Source organism: Uranotaenia lowii, chromosome 1, assembly GCF_029784155.1.
Source record: "Uranotaenia lowii strain MFRU-FL chromosome 1, ASM2978415v1, whole genome shotgun sequence".
NCBI lineage: Eukaryota > Metazoa > Arthropoda > Insecta > Diptera > Culicidae > Uranotaenia > Uranotaenia lowii.
In genome coordinates, this window is record NC_073691.1 from 13,742,399 (window position 1) to 13,762,563 (window position 20,165).

Genomic DNA, 20,165 nt, shown 5'->3' on the forward strand with positions numbered 1-20,165 from the left:
TGAAATTTTCAATGTAGTCGATAATTTCAAAATTGTCAAAATTTAAAAAAATGTCTTTTTACACAGTTTTGCCAAATTATTCGATAGTGTTGGTATAAACTAATTTTTATTATAGTTTGAAACCTTTTGAATTAACATCAAATTTGTCATTTCAGTTCGATTTTTTTTTACTTTTATTACTACATCAAAATTGTACCGATCACACCTACAACACAATCTAATCAAATATACACTTTTGAAAAGTTTTAATCCATCCTCGTCTGTTCCTCCACTTCTAGACACGGAACCACTTCTTCCGGTCAATCCTGCTGGTGGTGCTGCATCATGCCCTGATCGACGGACAAGCATTCTTCACCCAGGTTGCTCGGCGAAGTATCGCCCATCATTTGGTCGTTGGATTCGCTCGAAGGATTCTGGCTAAACATCTCGTTCGGTAGTTCACCCTCCGGAACGACCTCACACAGCATCGACTGTTGGGTTCTGGATTGGAGATGCCGCTCGACTTCTTCCGTGGTCAAGTGTCCGTCCTGATTGTTGGGCATGTGTTGCTGTTGATGCTGGATCTGCGGGTTATGATTGTGGTTCATCATTGATGCACTGCTATTGCTGGCAGAGTTCTGAAGCTGTTGAGCTTGAGCCTGCAATTGGGCCATTATCTGCGCCTGATGCTGAGCTTGTAACTGGCGCTGTCTTTGTTGCTGCATCTGTTGCATGTACACTTGCTGGGCAGAAAGCTGCTTTTTGGGACCCGGTTTCCTTCGCTTGGTAGGGTTTTTATTCATCGAGCTGTTGGCTGAAGATGGATCATTTTTACGCTTCCTTCCTGGTCCAGAACTTTGCACCGCGGGTTCCACCTTGGAAGAATCATCCGACGATTCCGTATCTTCACTTTCCGAAGACGTGAAATCGGTTTTCTCGTATTGGAGCAAACGATCCAGTAGGAATGTTCGATCGCGGGTCACCTTCAGCAGACGACGCTGACTGGTCCGCAGATTCTCTTGGAAGAATTCGTTTTCCTAAAATTGAAACACAGATTTAAAATAACATATCCAGGAACCTTACAAGCCTCACTTACATAAAGCAAATACTTGAGCTTCTTCTTGAGGTTGCCGTACTGAGCCTTGTAGTCGATGTTACTCCTGCGGGGCAGCACGTCCTCATCGCTATCTTCATCGGAACTGTCGCCACCATCGCGATCGTCCTCCCCATCAAACGAGCTATTCCGGTTCCGCTGAAGCAGCTGTTGCTGTTGCTGCAACATTCGCTGTTGTTGTTGTTGCTGCAGCAGGTATGCCTGCTGCTGCGGGGTTAGCGATTGCTGATGCATTGAATTTTGTTGTAGATGCGGAAGTGTCGGCTGCTGCGACTGTTGTTGTTGATGATTGGGATTCTGCTTTTGATTCGGAGGCTGTTGTTGCTGCTGCTGCTGTTGTTGGGCTTGCTCGTTGATTGAGCGGCAGTACCAACCGTCCAGCATTGTATTTCACTGACCAATTGTGGCAATTTTTCACGCCTATCACCGAGAGAAAACGGATATCGATTGCTTTTTTCACGAACGTGCCAAACAAAATGCCGCTGAATTCATTTGCGTGCGGGATGCGCGTAAACAAAAACAAAAGCGTTCATGAGCACCCTTCAGAAAAAAAATTAATCAGAAGTTCATTTTACACACTAAATTCTAAACAAAAAATATTGCCGAATAACTCGAAAATTATGAAAATTATATTGGCTAAACAAGAACCACGAGGGAAATTTTTTCTGGCATTATGAAATGAAGGATTGGGTTAAAAAGTAAATGATCAAACCATTCTAATATCTTGTAATCTTGATTTCTTCTTTATAGTGATTCATATAATTTTCACAAACTGGCTGTGCAAAGACTGAACCGAAAAAAGTAGAATAAAGCTCAATTTCAAGTAACAAATTATCAATTTATGATTCCTCTCGATCGCACCATGCCTTGCAAAACTTTTTTCATATTAAATAAATCAATAAATTTGTACATTTTCTTCATTTTGGATTTTATCACTCTTGTGATTCCCGTTAATTTGATAATTTTTGTTGTTTTTGAAATATCTTTTCAACGTTTAGGTGTTTTCGGTCGATTTTTTAATTATTTTTCATTTTTTCTTGTTTTATATAATTTTTGTCATTGTCATTTATGTTATTATCTTATTTTGTCATATTTGTCATTTTTTTTCATTTGTATATTTTTTTCGTTTTGTCATTTTTGTGTTTTTTTGTAATTTTTTTCATTTTTGTAATTTTTTTCTTTTTTTTTCTATATAATTTGTCATTTTAAAAGGTTTTTTCATTTTTTTAAATTTTTTTTCCATTTGTTCCACTTTTTTTCTTTTCAACTATATAGTCCTGTTAGTTTTTTTTTTTTCAATTGGGCCTTTAATGATTTTTAATGTTGACAAAAAGAAACTGGTGTTTTATTTTTTACTTAAGTATAACGGAGCTTGCACTGAAAATCGAAAATACCCAAACTTGAGAACTGCCACCCGCCAAACCGAAGTTCTAGATTGACAACTTAAGTTTGTGAAAAAATCACAGCTTGCCAATACGCCAAACTTGTCCTTCAAGCGGAGAACTGTTTTTTTGGGGGGTTTTTGTTGTAAGCGCATCTGATTCTGTTACCTCCATCGTGGCAGATTTAGGTTTGGGGGGTAAGTTCAAAGCGAAGAACTGTTTTTTTTGGGGATAACTTTTATTCCCGCTTCGTTCGCACAACGTCTCGCTTATATACGATGATGTAGCTGCCTCTCTCAACAAATCTTCGGTGGTCGAGCGGTTAGCATCCTGAGATGGTAATCGCAGAGCCATTGCAGGTATGGGTGTGATTCCCGTACCTGCAGTATTTTTTTTTATTTTGATTTCCATTTTATTGCAGTACCAGATTTTGGGGGATGAGTTCTCCTTTAAGAGCTTAACTTTGGGTTATGCCTCCAATAGCCAAACCTGTAGGGAGAGAGTTTCATTCGGGTTGGCGGAGAAAGTTCTCAAGTTTGGGTATTTTCGAGGTTCAGTGTGTTTAATATATTTTTCTACACGGAAAAAAATTGCATGGGCTTTTCAAATACAGATTCATGATAATTTTACTATATCCATCATTTAGTATTTTCAACCATGATTTAGTATTTTTTACCGAAAATCTGGGCGATAATACTACGACATAGTATTTTTACTATGCGAACTTTGACAGCTCATAGTAATTTTCTCGTGTCTTAATTACCATGCGCATGATATTTTGATATTATACAATTCGTGTTCTTGAAATTACTATGCCCATGGTAATGTTGAAACACCGTCATTTGTGTTGTCAAAAATACTTTGCGCATTATAATTCATAGTAATTTTACTATGTGCTTCGTTCGAGTGTTTGTTTTTTACGGGTCAGCCGTTCGCGATTTCGGAACGCGAACAAAAATTATCGGATTGTCGGTTTGTCGGATCGGGAAATGTATTCCCTCAGGTGAGTAAATTGTGTTTTTTTTTTGTTACTTCAAATTAACTGCTTATGAAATATGCTAACAGAACAATTTTCCTATATTGTTGACGAAAGATTTCCCAGATTGTGTAGTCGACCAACTGGAAAGGGCCTCAACGAGCCTTTGAAACAACGCACCCGGAGCGGAACAGCAGATTAGTCTGGTCGGAAATTTTTCAGGTTAGTGAGATTTCGTTCTATTTCATTCACCACCAGGCGAATTTACCATTTTTTTCAATTCCATGTGTGATACTGTTTTTTCTTAATTTATTTAGTGTCGGCGAATGCGCTCGAGTTCCTCAACCTCCCTCGATTTCGGATATTGGACAACGTCGGAGGACATTGTGACGAAAGCTGCTAACCGGTGAGCTGGCACACTGTTTGCGGAACGCAATTTCAGTACATCTGCCGGGCCGTTAAATGCAGGCCTTCAGGTGAGTGAAATTCTGTTTTTATTTTCTAATTTTTTTACCGCTTGTTGAACAAGCAAACTGAACAGTTTTTGTACGTTTTCGTATTTCCTATAATTAATTGTTTCCCGTTTTTTTTTTTCATTTTCATTTCAGACGCTAAGTGTGATGCAACTCCTGTGCCCCATTCATGGGTGGTGCTACCACCATGAATTGAAGTATAAAGAAAAAAAAATTAAATAAATAAAAATTTTAATTTGTAACAAATGAATTTTATTTCAAGGTCTTTATACAATGCCGCATGGTAATTTTGTGATGTATATCATGATAGGGTACTCATTTTAATGTGTTATTACGATAATGGAAAATTGCAATTTTACTATGCTCGAAGTAAAAGAGCTCATTCTACCATTGACAATTTTACTATGAACGTAGTCAAAATTACTATGCGCAGCCAAAATTAACACAAAGTAAAATTACTATGTGCATGATAATAAGCCCGTTCAACAGCCAATTGAAATCGGTTTCAATCGATTTCGATTGGTAAATTGTTGTTCACTCAGCCAATGTTGTGATCGAAACTAATCCAATTGACGTTCAATGGAGCCAATCGAAATCGATCGAAACCAATCGAAATCGATCAAGCACAAGTGCAGGATTCGTTTCTATCGATTTCTATTACACTAACACACATGCAGTTAACAACTGTCAAAAACAGCTGACTGGGTTTGTTTTTGACTAACTGCAGTTGAAAGTGTAGTCAATCGGTGGAGCGTCGTGGTGCTGTGACGGTGGAGCTGTGCCGGTGGTGCTGAGTTATAGTGGGGTGACGGGTGTCAGTCGGATCAGTTGCTGCAGCTGCTCACAACAAGCTCAAATGTTGTGAAAATGAAAGTGGTGTCAGGAGAGTTCATGTTGTTTCACTGGTGCGGTGCTGGTGGTATAGGTCGATGCTGTTTTGGTGTTGCTGCGTTGGTGTCGGTGTCAGTCGGCTACAGTTGCACAAGAATTGTGATGCATATGTAAATTAGGACTTCATTTTCACAATAACTGTCAGTCAGTTTCGGATTATTATAATAATTAAATAGGAAGTGACCATCAAGACCCACCAAAGGAAATGGAAAAATTTGATCTATCTTGTGAAACACGAAAAAATTTTTTAATAAACTATAAAACTGACTAAAATGACTATATTTTATTTTCATAATTGCATGTTTTAAAAATAATAATTATTTTCCTATAGAGCAACAATTTTTCGCGTTTGTGCCTTCCTTGTCTCTAAAAATGGCTCATTATTCTAAACACAATTCCTTTTTAGTATTCAAATTTAGTTCGAGTCGAACAACAACTTCCTAATCGAAAATTTTTCGGACAGCTTTAGTACGGGAAAGAATTGCCATTGAGATGGCCAAAATGATGGATTCATTACAATTTGCCTCGAGTAAACCGCCTTTTCGAATTCTGAACGAAGCTGACAAAAAAAATTACATCTGAAAACACTGCGCCTGTACGTTAGTATTAGTGTCTGGCTGTTCATTCAGCAGCCTGATAGAAATCGATCGAAGTCAATTGGAAAAACAGCTGATCAGCTGTCAATCCATTTCAATTGATTTCGATTGAGTTCTGTTGAACACACCTAATATCAAGAACAAAACATTATTGACTCAAAAATATGGTTGCGTGTTGTTCATTTAAACCACGGATCTAGTAATTTTACTATGCTTTTTTTTGTGTGTAGTGTGGAATAAAGAAAAACTTATCTAGATCAATTTTGTTTCTGAAGGGCGGGGAAGATTTCGCGGTTTACGCGCGTCGCCCTTTGACGGCGACGTCCGGTAATCTGTCAAAACAATAAAAAGTAGTCAAAAATTTCAAAAAGTTTAAACATCATACAAAAAAAAAATTTTTTTTATATTATTACGGGTTAACAAACAAAGTTTGAAATTTTTGAAAACCTTTAAAAAAATTTTCGTCGAAAACGTTGAATCTCAAAATATTCACTTTTGAAAATTCAGTCTAGACTTTCACGTGAAAATCCCCAAGTACTGACTTCAGATTATCGATCGCGAAACGTGCATGCGTAAGTGCTGTGAATGCTGCTTATTCATTGCATCATTGTTGTTTCAATCGTGGCGAAATTCCATCATAACTCGCGAGCTTCAACAGTGTGCTACAGCAATTCGTGATTAGTTTCGGATTGAAAATCGGGGAAAACAACCGTTCCGCTGATTTGTGGGCCCTGCTTTGAGAAGAAGAAAATTTGCAACCAGTTCACCTTTGCACTTGGTGGCGTAATCCGAAAATTGACTTGGGATTTTTTCGTCTGCTTCTTCATAACGAGTCACTGTCCTGGTCGGTGCCAACGCAGTGTGGTAGTGTTCCAGAAGCAGCTGACGGAACAGGAAAGAGTGTAAAGGGAAGCGTCAGGAAGCAGCCAGCGCATCATGCAAAGTGTTCCATTTCGCAACGTTCAGGCCATTGATTTGAGTGATTCATCGAAAGTTTCGATTGTTGTGGACCAGCAATTGTCGGAGTTCTATTATAAAACTGCTTCCATAGAGAACTGTACCCTCAGTGCTGGGAGAAACTGTCCGGAGCAACAAGATCAGGGGAGAAGATCCTGATTCTGTTCTGGCCCTTGTTACTGAGGCAGGCTTGAGTGTTCTTGTATAGTCGAAAGGACAAAAACAAAACTTAGACGTACTGTGAAAAAAGCTAGTGGAGAAGGGTTTACCTTAAACAGAAACCTAAAGAAAAGAGAATCTGGTGCAGCATACCTGTACCTGTCCCACAAGGTCGTTTCCATTCGAAATCTGCTACCTAAAGTATAAGCTAGTAGAGGCAGCGCAAGAGAAACAAGTGCACACAGATTTCGGTAGTGTTTTTCCTTTATTGTCTGCCTTGTGTTTCGATTAATTCATTCGGTGCTCACGTGAAGTGTGTTGTTGCTTTGCTTCTACCTATCAGGCAGTTAAACCAACGAATAGCCAGTCAGCGCCGTTAATTGCAGAGAAGAGCATTCAGTTTACAGTTGCAGCTGCACTAGGAGGACACATCACAAAACCTCCTCCAATCAACAACAGCAGCAGCAAGTTGTCGATCAGCTGTTATCGCAGACAAGGAGCAGCCAAAATGCCACGAAACCGGAATAAGAAGCAAGGTTAGTTGGCGAAATATTTATTTTTAATTTTACCTTTATCAATTTTTTTTTGGCAACCACAAAGTTATGCAAACAAACTTTGAAAATACTTTATTAACAATAGCATTAGTGAGAAAAAAAATTTAATAAAGCAAACCATTAGTCGATCGTATCGCTGTATAGGTTTGGCTCAGTCTTCTCAGTTTTATTTTTATACACTTTTCGCCTGTCCATTCGTCGTTGTCCACTCGACGACGACGCGTTCTAGGAAAGAGTATCTGTCGGTATGCAAGATTTGAGCAAAAAAAATTCAATCCAACGGACATCAGCAGCCAGCAGGTACAACAACGATCCGTCCACTAGTGTAGATCGTGTGTGACCTTGGAAAGCTGCTGGTGCGCGCGTGTGTTTATTTCGTTGAGTTGCGCCACGCGTTTTGCGCTCGGCGAGTTTCGTTTTTGATTTTTGATTTTGATGTTTTATTTATTCATAAGTTTGCTATTTACATTATTTCTTTAATACTCCACTGGTCAAGCCGCTTAAGGAGTACCTTAATCATATACTACTTATACCTAAACTAATCTTAATATTCTATCAAACCTAAATAACAAAAATGACTATATTACAGATGTCTCTTTTTTTTATTAAAAGTAAAATTGAAATTATAATATAAAGATGTTATAAGATTTTAGAAGTGTTGATAAGAAATGAGGTTGCAAAAGATGTTCTTTTATAAGCTTTTTCAGTTGAACGTTATTATTAAAAGATCCACATTTGTTTTCAAAATAATTGAAAAATTTAACGCCACTAAAAGCAAGAGAACGTTCACCAATAGAAGAAATAACGGTGGGGCGATCGAGCATGTTTCTATTTCTTGTAAGATACTGGTGGTTAGAACGGTTCAATGTTATATTGCAATGAGTAGTTCTATTAAGACTTTGAAAAATGAAGCTGCAAATCTGGACTATGTACAAACCTCTGACTGGAATTATGTTGTTGATACTATTGTAAAGATCAACTGTGTGGCTACGGATAGGAAGATTGTAAATTAAGCGAAGAATTCTGTTTTGGGTGATCTGTAATTTATTGATCTGACTATTGCATGCATTACCCCAAGTTGAAACCAAGTATGTCAGTATTGAGTGAAAAAGTGAATGATATATTAGGGGCCGTCCATAAATGATGTCACGCGTTAGGGGGGGAGGGGGGGTTTTGATTTTTGTGACAATTTGTGACATGGGGGGAGGGGGGGTCAGCTTGAGCGTGACATCACTAATCATTACAAAAAAAAACGCAACAAAACAATAACAAATAATTTTATCCTAAATTCAATAAAAATATACTGACTTGCACCATTCATTTAACGAATAATAATACTCACGTAATCACTTTTGGTAAATTTTATACTTATGCTTATAGTTCGCAAGAACACCTTCACTGCAACACTCAGGAAAGTCCTTCCCACTTAAATTGTGGCAAAACGTGAACATGATTGCTTGGCTATTCTAACCGGTGGAGAAGATTTGGGTTGCGAATGGATTGAAGAAGAGGAACTAGATTTGGATGGTTGGATATATAGAGATTTGGTCATTGATATGGAAAGTCATCAACATAATCCTTGGACTCATGATTGAAATGTGTTTTAACCAATGATTGAAGGCTTGTTAAAAGTTGTTAACCTTTTTTCAATGCTTTGAATAAAACTGATGAATTTAAAAAAGCAACATTTTTAATCAAATTTCCATGAGTTGAAAATTTTACTCCAGGGGGAGGGGGGGGGGGGGGGTTAGGAAAACGTGACGTAATACAAAAGGGGGGTTACGGAATTTGTGACAATATGTGACGGAGGGGGGAGGGGGGGGTAAATTTTTTCCAAATTTTGCGTGACATCATTAATGGACAGCCCCTTATAAGTAGTACATTTAGTGGCAATCTTCGTCTTATTTTACAAACAATTCCATTTATTTTGTTCAGCTTTGCTAAAAGATTATCGATATGCTGGTTCCAATTTAATTGCTCATCAAGAATTATTCCAAGATATTTACACTCAGTGACAACTTTTATACTGGGATATATGGATTTGGTAACTGGTAAGGGATTTGATGATGAACGATTACTAGGTTTGAAACTTAATATGTTTGATTTATCTAGGTTCAAAGTTAGTTTATTGATACGGAAATAATCACTCAATAAAACAAGATCACTGCATAAGTTATTATCATTGATTGTATGACTATCACTGTGGTAAAAAGTGGAGGAATCGTCAGCAAAGAGTCTTAGTGTTCCTTTCAAAGGTAGGAGGGCCATATCATTCAAGTAAATAATAAAAAATAGTGGTCCCAAAACCGAGCCTTGTGGGACTCCGACATCGATAGGTAGTATAGAACTTTGGTAATTACTCATGCTGACATATTGAGATCGGTCAGTCAGATAACTTTTAAATAAACTCAACGATGTTCCCCGAATGCCAGCAAAATCCAATTTTTTTAAAAGAATATCTCTGTCGACTGTATCAAATGCTTTTGATAAATCTAGAAAAAGGCCTAACACATTTTCTTTTTTATCGAGACTTAGCTGTATACTATTCGTTAATTCAATCACAGCGTTAGTAGTAGAGGATTTCTCCCTGAAACCGTATTGCATTGAGTAAAAGAAAGAATTGTTATTCAAGAAGGAAGACAATCGTTTAGATAGTATTTTTTCAAAAATTTTGTTGATTGTAGAAAGAACTGATATTGGTCTGTAATTGTTACAAAGTGATGGATTACCTGATTTGTAAATTGGTGTTACTCTAGCTGTTTTTAAAGTTCTAGGGTAAACACCACTTTGCATACAAAGGTTAAAAATGTCGCTTAAAATTGGACTGATTGCTTCAACTATAGCTTTAAGAAGAAATACGCTAATATTATCTTGGCCAGCGCTTGTGTTATTAGAAAAAGATTTAATGAGACAAGTTATTTCCATTTCATCGGTAGGAACGAGGAATAAAGTTCTATTACTGAAAGCTATGGTATTGTATTTATTAATAGAATCGGTACTGTTTGAAGAATGTTTAGAAGCCATGATTTGTCCAATAGATGAAAAATACTTATTGAATTCGTTGCAGATTAATGGTTTACTAGTAACTACGGAGTTAGAATCTAATGCTTGAACTTTATTTATTGAAGTGCTACTGACAACACGACCTAAGACTTCGTTAATGTTGTTCCACGTTTCTTTTGAGCTTTTAGAGTTGGAAAATTTGTTTGTGTAATAAAACTGCTTCAAATGTTGTGAGTAACTTGTAATCCTATTATTCAAATCATTTATCTTCGCATCTAAAATAACAACTGACTTCCCATGTCTTAAGTATTTCTTTCTTTTATTTCTTAAATTTTTATTCCAATTGATAAGTTTGAGTAATTCATCCGACATCCATGGAGTGATATTTTCTGAAGAAGTTTTAAGCTTGATTTTTTTAGTGCATTCGTGTAACGTGTTTTGAACTGTATTTGAAAAGTAATCATAAAACTGGTTTGGATCTGTAAATGAACTCATATAGGCTGGTGAAAAGCGCATTGTAAGAAGTTGATTCATTCTTTGAAAGTCAGTTCTGTACTTAAATCTTTCTTTCTGCTGTCGGTAAGGTGAATAAGGAAAATGGGTGTATACGAAGTTGTGATCACTATTTGGATTAAATATGGTGTCGTTCTTAATAGGAAATTTTTCATAAAAGTTAAAACAAACATGATCGAGTAGAGCTTGACTTGTAGGACGAGTAATGTGGATATTAGATATAAGAAAGCCATAACTCATTAAAGTATTATAATAATCATTCATATTTCGTTGATCAAAACCAAACACTTTCCTTCCATTCAAAAGCGAAACCAATTCAATCACCTGATAGAAGTCGTCGTTAGTATCCTCAGTTAAATATCTATTGAAATTTGAGTGAATTTGATGGGTGAATAGGTGATGTGAAGAAAAAAAGACAGTTCTACCTGATTGAAATTTTATTTTTTGCAAAATCGTAGCATCTGGTAACTCTTAATTTCTGGTAACCTTAACTTTTTGTTTGCAAATGATAGATAATCTAATAAAAATCATTTCATCAGAACATTTCTATTCTCTTAAATCAATAACTGTCTTTTTAGAATGATATTTCTTAAAATTGGACGGAAAATCTGTTTGGGGCATTATAACTTTTTCTCGTTACTTCTACCGTTTTGCAATCGTCGGCAAAGTTGTAGGCAGAGGTTTATGCAATTCGAAAAAGTTGCAAAACGACACACCCTATTAACCTAGGCAAATAAAAAGTAGCACTTGTAATTTTGAGTTAGTACATAGAAGAATACAATTTGGAATGTAGGAACATTTCGGAAAAAATCCGGGATTGCGAGACTTGTTAATTTCTTGATCTTAGAATAAAAAAAAAAACAGTAGAAACAAAAATAACTTATTGGTGCCAGGAAAGTTAAAATGACCACCAATACTCAATTGCACGAAACACTACGTGACTTTCACAATATGTGTAATACCAAAAGTTCACATGCATAAAAAGCAGTACCGATTATTAACTCATCAACAGTTAAAGTTTCTACCTAGCTAGTACAGTTTACTTATCACACTCACAATTTATTGGCCTATGACAGGAAATAACGTTCTTCTCAGCTGTTCAATCCAATTGAACCGCAGATGGAAGCATACATATAATTTGGTATCGATTGTGGGTGGCGGTTGTGGTGGTCGTTGTTATCAGTAAACGATGGATCGTTTAAAGCCGCAACAAACCGTGAAAATCAAAGCCAAGGTCTCGAATGAACCCGGTGCTTATGAAGCTAGAGCAAAACATACTGCATCGCAAATAGCTGTGAACCGAACCAGCTAACAGAATGATGATGTGTATACGAATGAGAAGTCCGCTACGCGAATACGGATAATTAACACAGCTGATTCTATATCGCTGGCCCAGCTTACTAACTAGTAAGGGCTTACAAATACCTTTTATGTTTCTTTGTGTGAATAAAAATAGTCCGTATAGAGTGGAATCCGAGAAACTTAGATGGTACCTACTACATACATACTACAGATTTCTAGCGATGGATTTTTTTTTTCTCACAATTTCACATAACGCAACACAATATTTCACCAAATCAGTCACGTTGAATTGAATGACATACCTTTGCATCAACTTCAACATCACGACATAGGCGAGTGATCTGGTCTGATTGTTGTTTTCGTCTTGAGAGCAATTTTAAACCGTTGCTCCTTATTGACTTTAGGGTGATTTTTATTATTAGGACCTCAATATTTTTGAAAGTCCTTCTAGCAATTATTGTCATTAAGGTCAAGACTTTGGAAAGCTGATTTACTTAAATTTAAAAAAATTGGTTCTACTGGTTAAAAATTACGAAGTGATTTATGAAAACAGAACAGTCCGTGGGCATGGTAAGAGGCTCATTTATATCACTCTGATATAAATGGGTATGCCTTGTCGCGCAAGATCTTAAAATATCGAATAGTGTAAATATCACACCAGATCTTGCGAGCACGAACGGATCACTGATGAACACCAGTGAAACAGAACCTACGTGTTGGCCCCACGGCTTTAAACTAACGTCTTACCAGTGTTCAATATGGTCCGATCAGTATTGATTGTTTGACCTGATATAATTATTCATACAATTTGTTTAATAAAGTTTTATATTTCAGGTCCTTGTTTAAGAAGTCCAGATGTGTCCCCGTATCCTAGGCTTCAAGGAGTCACGGATTAATAACTCTCATAACTAATAATAAGGTAGTAGTATTCGCGTCCCCAATGCTCTAGTAAGTGTGCATTTGCGGTTTATGAATTTCGAAGGCTTATTCTTAAATCAAGCACTTTACAAGAACTAGAGGCTCATTGGATCAGAATGCTTTTTGGACAGTTTCCTGTTAACAATAATTCTTTCTCATTTCAACGCTTTTTGCTAGATTTGCCTAATGTTCGGTTAGGTTTGAAATTCAATTAAGGAAGTCAAAGAAAGATGGTACGATTTGGAAAAACAATAATAAAAGATAGTCCAGGAAAATAATATCGGGAATCAAAAATAGGAATGTAATTTATTTCAACTGAAACAGATTGAGGAAAGTTGCTCTGAGAAGTTGCTCAGAGTTAGCGATGAGGCTTTAGAAGAACAGCATTGTCATTAGTAGTATAGTCCTGTTCGGTTATTAATCAGTTTATTTTTTATTCTTTGTGTAACGTAGAATTTTTACAAGTGCTGCCAGTGATAAACACCTTTCAATGGAGATTCGGTTTTATGGTATCCAAGTTGTTAATGTAATTACATATTTGGAAATATCTTTTATTAGCCAATCTATGCTAATCTCAAGCGAAAACAATCATAGGCTCAAAGTTCTTGAATCGAGTAAGGTTAGGTGACAGGTAGGGTCCAACACTATTCACTGTGACAACAAACCTCAGCCCTACAGTGGCTACTATTTGTTGCTCACTTCACATGACACAATACTACTCACTGTGAAAACAAAACTCGTCCTTACAAAGGCTACTATTTGTTGCTCACTTCACATGACACAATACTTTTCATTGTGACAACAAACCTCAGCCCTACAAAGGCTACTATTTGTTGCTCACTTCACATGACACAATACTTTTCATTGTGACAACAAACCTCAGCCCTACAAAGGCTACTATTTGTTGCTCACTTCACATGACACAATACTTTCATTGTGACAACAAACCTCAGCCCTACAAAGGCTACTATTTGTTGCTCACTTCAGTTGATACAATAATACTCACTGTGAAAACAAAACTCGGCCTTACAAAGGCTCACTTCACACTACACAATAATACTATCACGACAAACCTCAGCCCTCTAAAGCTACTATTTGTTGCTCACTTCACATGACACAGTGTTACACATTATTCAACCGATATAAAATACCCTCGCTCGCAATACAGCTCATTGGCAAGCCCAGCCCTGGTTCGCCAGGGTCTGACTTGTCAGAGAGCAACCGGAGTTTAAATGAGACACATTCTTAATCCGCCCGGTGTATTGCGGTCTCCTCCCAATCCTTCCCATTTCATTTACCTAGCTTTCCCCCGCGGTGAAAAATTTTGGCCTCAAAAGGGCCGTGTGATTTCTCATAAAGCTGCCGCATGAAAAAAAAAAAAAAAAAAAAAAATTATGAAAACAGAACAGTGTGAAATCACTTTCTACCATTTCGAAAAAAATGAACAAAGAGAACAAAATCACACAAATACGAACCACTAGTACACTCACCCTTCTCGCGTCTGTTTGTAAGTTGGCCTCCATTCAAAGGTTGCCTTGCACTTATGTCTACTTTCTTCGTTCGAGCGTAATTTGCTTGTGCAATTTCGCTTTTTCCTAGTTCATTACTTTGCGTTTTTTTTTACTTCGTGGTGCAAGTTTCTGATTATTATTGGGGTAAAACAGAATCAACTGCATGTGTACCCTACCTAGCTCTAGTTTGACTGGTTGGGAATGTTTTGTCAAGTTTATCTTTTAATGTCCCTTTTGTCCACAATGAATAAATTTCAAAGTTATAGGTACGGCCATCCAAATGCCAAAATTAATGGTTCTGGCATCATAATTATATACTTCTGTTTTCGAGCAGACTAACAAATTTATTTAGGTTTTCTGTCATCTGCTAATAAGAATCCCCTAAAATGAATAGAAAAAGCTATCTTGCCTTCATCATATTTGCTTCCGTCAGAGTGCTATTCTATTTAAACTACCCCACCCTCGGAACGGTGAAATGCTTGCAAATATTTGGCAAACAGTCAACCAAGCCCCAGCTTGTGATGTAAATTCAACCCCTGTGCTGATTTGGCACCTGATGATCTCTCCAAAAGTTTAGTTTTTTCATGAATCTATGCTTCTATGGAATGTTAGATATATTTCTATAGAATTCCTTTGTACACTAAAATGTTAGGTTAGGTCGTTTGGCATAATGATCATTATACCAAACGGCCATTATGCCAAATGGTTTTATGCCAAATGCCATTTCTTGTAGTTGAACCCATAGTGTGACAAGTTTCGCACTGAAGGAAGTCGCTATACGTTTTAGAAGTTTATAGGCATGAATCCAGTACTAAGTTCTTTATACTTAATTCCTCGATTTAATAAAGTTTGTTTTGTATCTCTTGTTGCATGAAACCTGCTTTTCATTTCGCAACCATTTTGAATACCTTTTATGTAGAACTAATTTTTATCTCTTTTCCCCCCCTAATAGCCAACGGCGGAAATTCTCATCAACATGACTCGGACGATGAGCTATCGAACGACAACGCCAGTGTGTACTCGTACCAGTCGGAACAAAACGGGGAAAGCGGAAGTGGCGGCAACAAAAACAACAACAACAACAACGATGGCGACGGAAGCGGAGAGGAATCGGGCGGATTCGAGAAGTACGAGGAAAAGCTGCTGCAGGCCATCGAGAATGCTTCGGACAAGTCGCTACAGACCCGTATCAACGCCTTCCAGGCCATCAACGAGGTGCTGGTTCATCACTACATACCGGACTTTATCGAGGACAGGAAAATGACACTGATGGACGCGATCGAGAAATCCATCAAGAAGGGCAAAGGATCGGAACAAGCCTGGGCCGCTAGGATTATTCCGCTGCTGGTCATTCAGCTTGAGGGTGCAGAGGATATAAACGAGCTGATCAAAGTGCTGAAACCGGTACTGGTGGCCACCGCACAGGACACAGCCGCTAGCTGCGATGCTCGGGCCAAATGCTGCATGGCTTTGGGTATGTTGAATTTCCTCGGATCTGACGATGTAGGTGATCTACTGCCACTGATGAAAAGCTTTGAGGGTATCTTCTCCGGAAGCTATTTGAAGGGGGACAGCAGCCCCAGCAGTGCCAATGCCGATGCTGCTGCCCTCCACAGTGCGGCCCTGAGCGCCTGGGCTTTACTTTTGACACTGATTCCATCGGGTGATCTGGTATCGCTCATCAACAGCAACAACGTCATGGTTCCCTCAATCAAAAAACTTCAAGGAATGCTCCAGAGTCCCCATTTGGATGTCCGTATGGCTGCCGGCGAAACCATCGCCCTTATCCTGGAAAGTGGTCGCTCTCATGATGAAGATTTTCTCGAAGATGAACTGCCAGAACTGATCGAAGCTACGCAGAAGTTGGCCACCGACGCTCACAAGTATCGTGCCAAACGTGACCGCAAAGTGCAACGGGCCACCTTCCGCGATGTGCTGCGCTATCTGGAAGAAGACTCTCCTCCAGAAATCCAGATCAAATTCGGCAAGGAATCGCTGCTGCTGGACACCTGGTCGCTCCACCACCAGTACATTTGTTTACGCAACGCGCTTGGATTTGGCATGAATGTTCACCTAACGGAGAACGCGTTCCTACGCGACGTTCTGCAGCTAGGAGTCAAAATGGACGAGCTGGAGCGAGGTGCCAAGATGGCCAAGGCCGAGAAGAAATTCATCAATGCTGCCGCCTTCAAGGCCCGAACCATTACCAGAGGCAAAAACCGCGATAAGCGGTCGGCTGTTATTAACTAAAATTTTTTTCCTCTACTAATATTTTGGCAGCAAAATTTTCGAGTGCGTTTTGAGACAGCGAAGGAATGAAACGTTGTATGAGTGAGGCGCGTTCTATTTAGCGATTAATTTTGGACCGTTATCTAGGATTTTTGACTGCAGGTGCAGTGTACAGATTTGTTACGCAATTCCTCGTTTATTTTTTTACCTTTCAAGACTCTATGTCGACCAGCATGATATTTCGAAATTCAAACAATAAAATATTTTTCAATCAATTTCTTCTCATACTTTAAATCCGTACCCTAAGTTGCAATGGGTTAACGGCTGTGGTGTGTATGTTTGTGAAAATGATAGATCAAACCATCATTTTCCTGACAGTGTCGTTACACACAATCTTATTAAACATGGTGTCATAATATGGCCTAAATTAGAAGAGGAGCTGGACATCTTTATTTAGTTTAAATTCAGCAGTAGGTTCAAAGATGTCTATTTTTTTCATGATCCATGTTGATAAGATGAATGGGAGTTGAAACACTTGCCCTCCCTTCCGCAGAACAATCGCAACATTTTGTAGTGAAAGTATCACAATTTACCATAATAAAAGTTGATACTTTCAATAGGGCATAATTCGTTTGGTTAGGTAGTTAGTTGGTTTAGTCTTATAGAATTAAAAATAGAGAAAACGTGTGCTTGTAATGGATGTTAGGTGAAGGTTATGGTATTCGCCTCCCCAATGCTCTAGTAAGTGTGTATTTGCGGTTTATGAATTTCGTTGGCTTATTCTTAAATCAAGCATTTTACAAGAACTAGAGGCTCATTGGATGGAAATGCTGTTGTTGAAGAATGTTATATTTCATTTGGTTAGACGTTTTTTGCTTTTTATTTAATTATTCACTTTTAGCAGATCTTTACGTTTTTCGGTTAGGTTTGAAATTCATCTATGGAAGTAGATAATAGAATGTACGGTTTTGAAGAATAACAATGAGTATAGGTAGTCCAAACCACTGATCTCGGGCATTTTAAATAGGCACACGATATATATTAAAATAGAACCCCTATGTAGACTTAGCATAGTTTGTCAGAGAGGCTGACCAGAATAAGTGATTATGTTTTAGAAGAACAGCATTGTGCATTTCCAGTACTTTTGATAAGTAGACGATATCGATCAAGATATTAAAGCTAGATTATTACTGGTTTGAGCTAGGCTTCATATTATATATTGAAAGATAAAATGAACTAATATCCTATTTTTCTTTTCTTTTTTTCTCTTTTTTTTTCTTTTTTTTTTATTTCTTTGCATGTGACCTTCCGATGATGACGAACGAGCCCTTCAAGCCATATCCTCTCAACATTGGACCCCTAAGATGGCTTCGAATCCCAAGGATTTAATGAACACCTATAACAGTGTTTTATAACATGGTGAGAGCGTTCTAATTTATTTTATTGTTTTAAATTATATATAAATACTGTAGTTAGTTTCGTTGGGATTAATTAAGCGACCTGTCTCAAACCGCCAACGTATTTCCTCCAACTGGTATCATGAGGGGTTTGTTCACTATCTTGTTCTGCTTTAAGTTCATATTCATCCGAAGTGGACTTAAGGAAGTGCAAGATGGTATAGCCAACGTCTCAAGATCGCTTACTATTCTAAGCTGCCTACTCTAAACTTTTATTTCCCTGACCCCTCTACCCACATTTCCTTTTCCGCGTCAGCTTCTCACAGCTGTTTAAACGCCACAAAAAAAAAAAAAAAAAAAAAAAAAAAATTTCTTCTCATACTTTAAATGCTGTGAATGAAAATAAGTTTAAATCGTTGCTGATAAATCTTCAAAATGGCAAAAAAAACTGAATCGATTGATAAACATTAGGATAAGTAATTGAGCGACAATTAGAAAAACTAACAACATTTAAGTCGTTGATAAAAGCTATGAAATAGAATATTAAAAAATCTTGCTGTTAGATAAAAAAATAATCCAATTACTCAAACATCTTTAATCAATCCAAAATTCTATGCTATAAGATTCTGTTTTATTACTGATTTCAGTTTCACTAAAGCTGGAAACGAACTGATACCAGTGATAAAAACCGACTTCTTATTCCACGGGCACTTAGAATCCGAGTTAATGTTTGAAATTGTAAAAAAAAAACAAAAAAAAATTGAAAAAACGTCGAATTTATGCAGTTTCCACCTTGAAGAAAACAAACCTATTTTCAGCAACTCTCAAATAAAATAGTGAAAATTAAAAGAAAGTTAAAAAAAAATAGCATTATTTTGAAAAGTAGAAGCGTAAATAGATTCACGAATCGATCACTGCATACCTACTTAACAATAGGATGACCATTATTATTGTTTCTTTTAAGATGAAATAAACCAATCAATTAAATAAATCAATAAAAATGTATTCAGCGAAAAGGACAGCGATCCTGATAAAACTTGTGTGTTTGTTTAGAAAAATCTGGAAAGAAATCCTTTTATGGTCTGTTGAATTTGTGGAAATAGACTTCCTGTCTTGATTTTAAAAATCGTTATGTATCAGAACGGGTTTCAGCTTCAAGTCCATGAATTTCCTGAGAATTCGAACAGATGAAGACTTACAAGAAACTATATACGTACATTCTGTATTTATCAAACGTAGCTATTTTTTCTTAGTAGCTTATTTTCGTGTTGAAGTCGCTTAAGGGGATTTTTTTTTATTATCTGACAATTTGCGCCGGGGGTTTTCAGATTTTCCCCAAAATTGAAAATTTGGTTCATTTTTGCGACTTAAAAACACATGTATTTTTTCAGAATTCTAACATTTTTATTTTTTGAGTTAGCTTCGGTTAGATTTTTTTGTCAATAAAAAATAACCATTTTTCAAAGCTACATAACTCTGTTATTTTTCAACGGAAATTTTAAAACAGCACATCAAAATGCATTGAAATTTTATCAACTTTCCAAAGAAAATAGTTTTAAAAAAATAAATAAAGACTTTCAACATGAAAAGTTGTAAATAAACTTTAAATGGCGTCTAAAAGTACCGTCTGCACCACCGAATATTTTGCAAAAAATACCATTGAATAGCTCAATTTATGATGCAACTTTCACCTGAAGACACCAAAGTGGGCCATCAACTCCTTGAAGAGTTATGAAAGCAATAATGAAGATAAATCTCTTTTTTTGCGACAAAAACAAACAATGGTCGAATAACTGCACTCACATATTGAGGTAGCGCGCACTTCTAACAACATGGAAACAAAAGAACTTACCAAAGCAGGTAAAAAACACTACTTTTTCGTGCTTTGTAGAGTGTTTACAGCAAAACTGACTTAAAATTTTAACCAAAATTCTAAGTATCGTATTGTTTATGTGATATAACTAATAATGGGAATGTTGCTTTTACAACCTGTCATATACTATATAACTTGTTTATTTTTCGATCAAAGATCATTGTGAAGCATAATCAATGCCAATAGTAGAAGGTTCAGTCCCTGTGTTTGGGATCACAAAAATGTTATTAAAAAAAATCAAATATAGACGTGCTTTACATAGTTTTTATATCGGGAGCTAAGCACTGGACACCAAAATCCTTTCCCATTGATCAAAAAAGTATGAGAAAGTGGCACAA

At 37.0% G+C, this 20,165-nt stretch overlaps 2 protein-coding genes and 1 long non-coding RNA gene across 3 annotated transcripts; 2 read left to right on the forward strand and 1 right to left on the reverse strand.

Annotated features, from left to right (window-relative positions):
- Positions 1–139: 139 nt before the first annotated feature.
- On the reverse strand, positions 140–1,600 carry LOC129746458 (putative mediator of RNA polymerase II transcription subunit 26). The gene is made up of 2 exons (XM_055740114.1): positions 1,076–1,600; positions 140–1,016 (listed from the first exon to the last, which is right to left on the reverse strand). Exons 1-2 carry the CDS (start codon positions 1,475–1,477, stop codon positions 300–302), a joined length of 1,119 nt encoding a protein of 372 aa, XP_055596089.1. The 5' UTR covers positions 1,478–1,600; the 3' UTR covers positions 140–299.
- A 1,613-nt stretch (positions 1,601–3,213) lies between these two features.
- On the forward strand, positions 3,214–4,135 carry LOC129746473 (uncharacterized). The gene is made up of 4 exons (XR_008737304.1): positions 3,214–3,478; positions 3,569–3,673; positions 3,769–3,927; positions 4,060–4,135. It is a non-coding gene; the product is annotated as an uncharacterized LOC129746473 (long non-coding RNA).
- A 1,813-nt stretch (positions 4,136–5,948) lies between these two features.
- On the forward strand, positions 5,949–18,990 carry LOC129753470 (interferon-related developmental regulator 2). Its single transcript, XM_055749291.1, has 2 exons — positions 5,949–7,063; positions 15,281–18,990. The coding sequence occupies exons 1-2, from the start codon at positions 7,036–7,038 to the stop codon at positions 16,576–16,578; spliced, it is 1,326 nt and encodes a 441-aa protein (XP_055605266.1). The 5' UTR covers positions 5,949–7,035; the 3' UTR covers positions 16,579–18,990.
- The last annotated feature ends 1,175 nt before the right edge of the window (positions 18,991–20,165 follow it).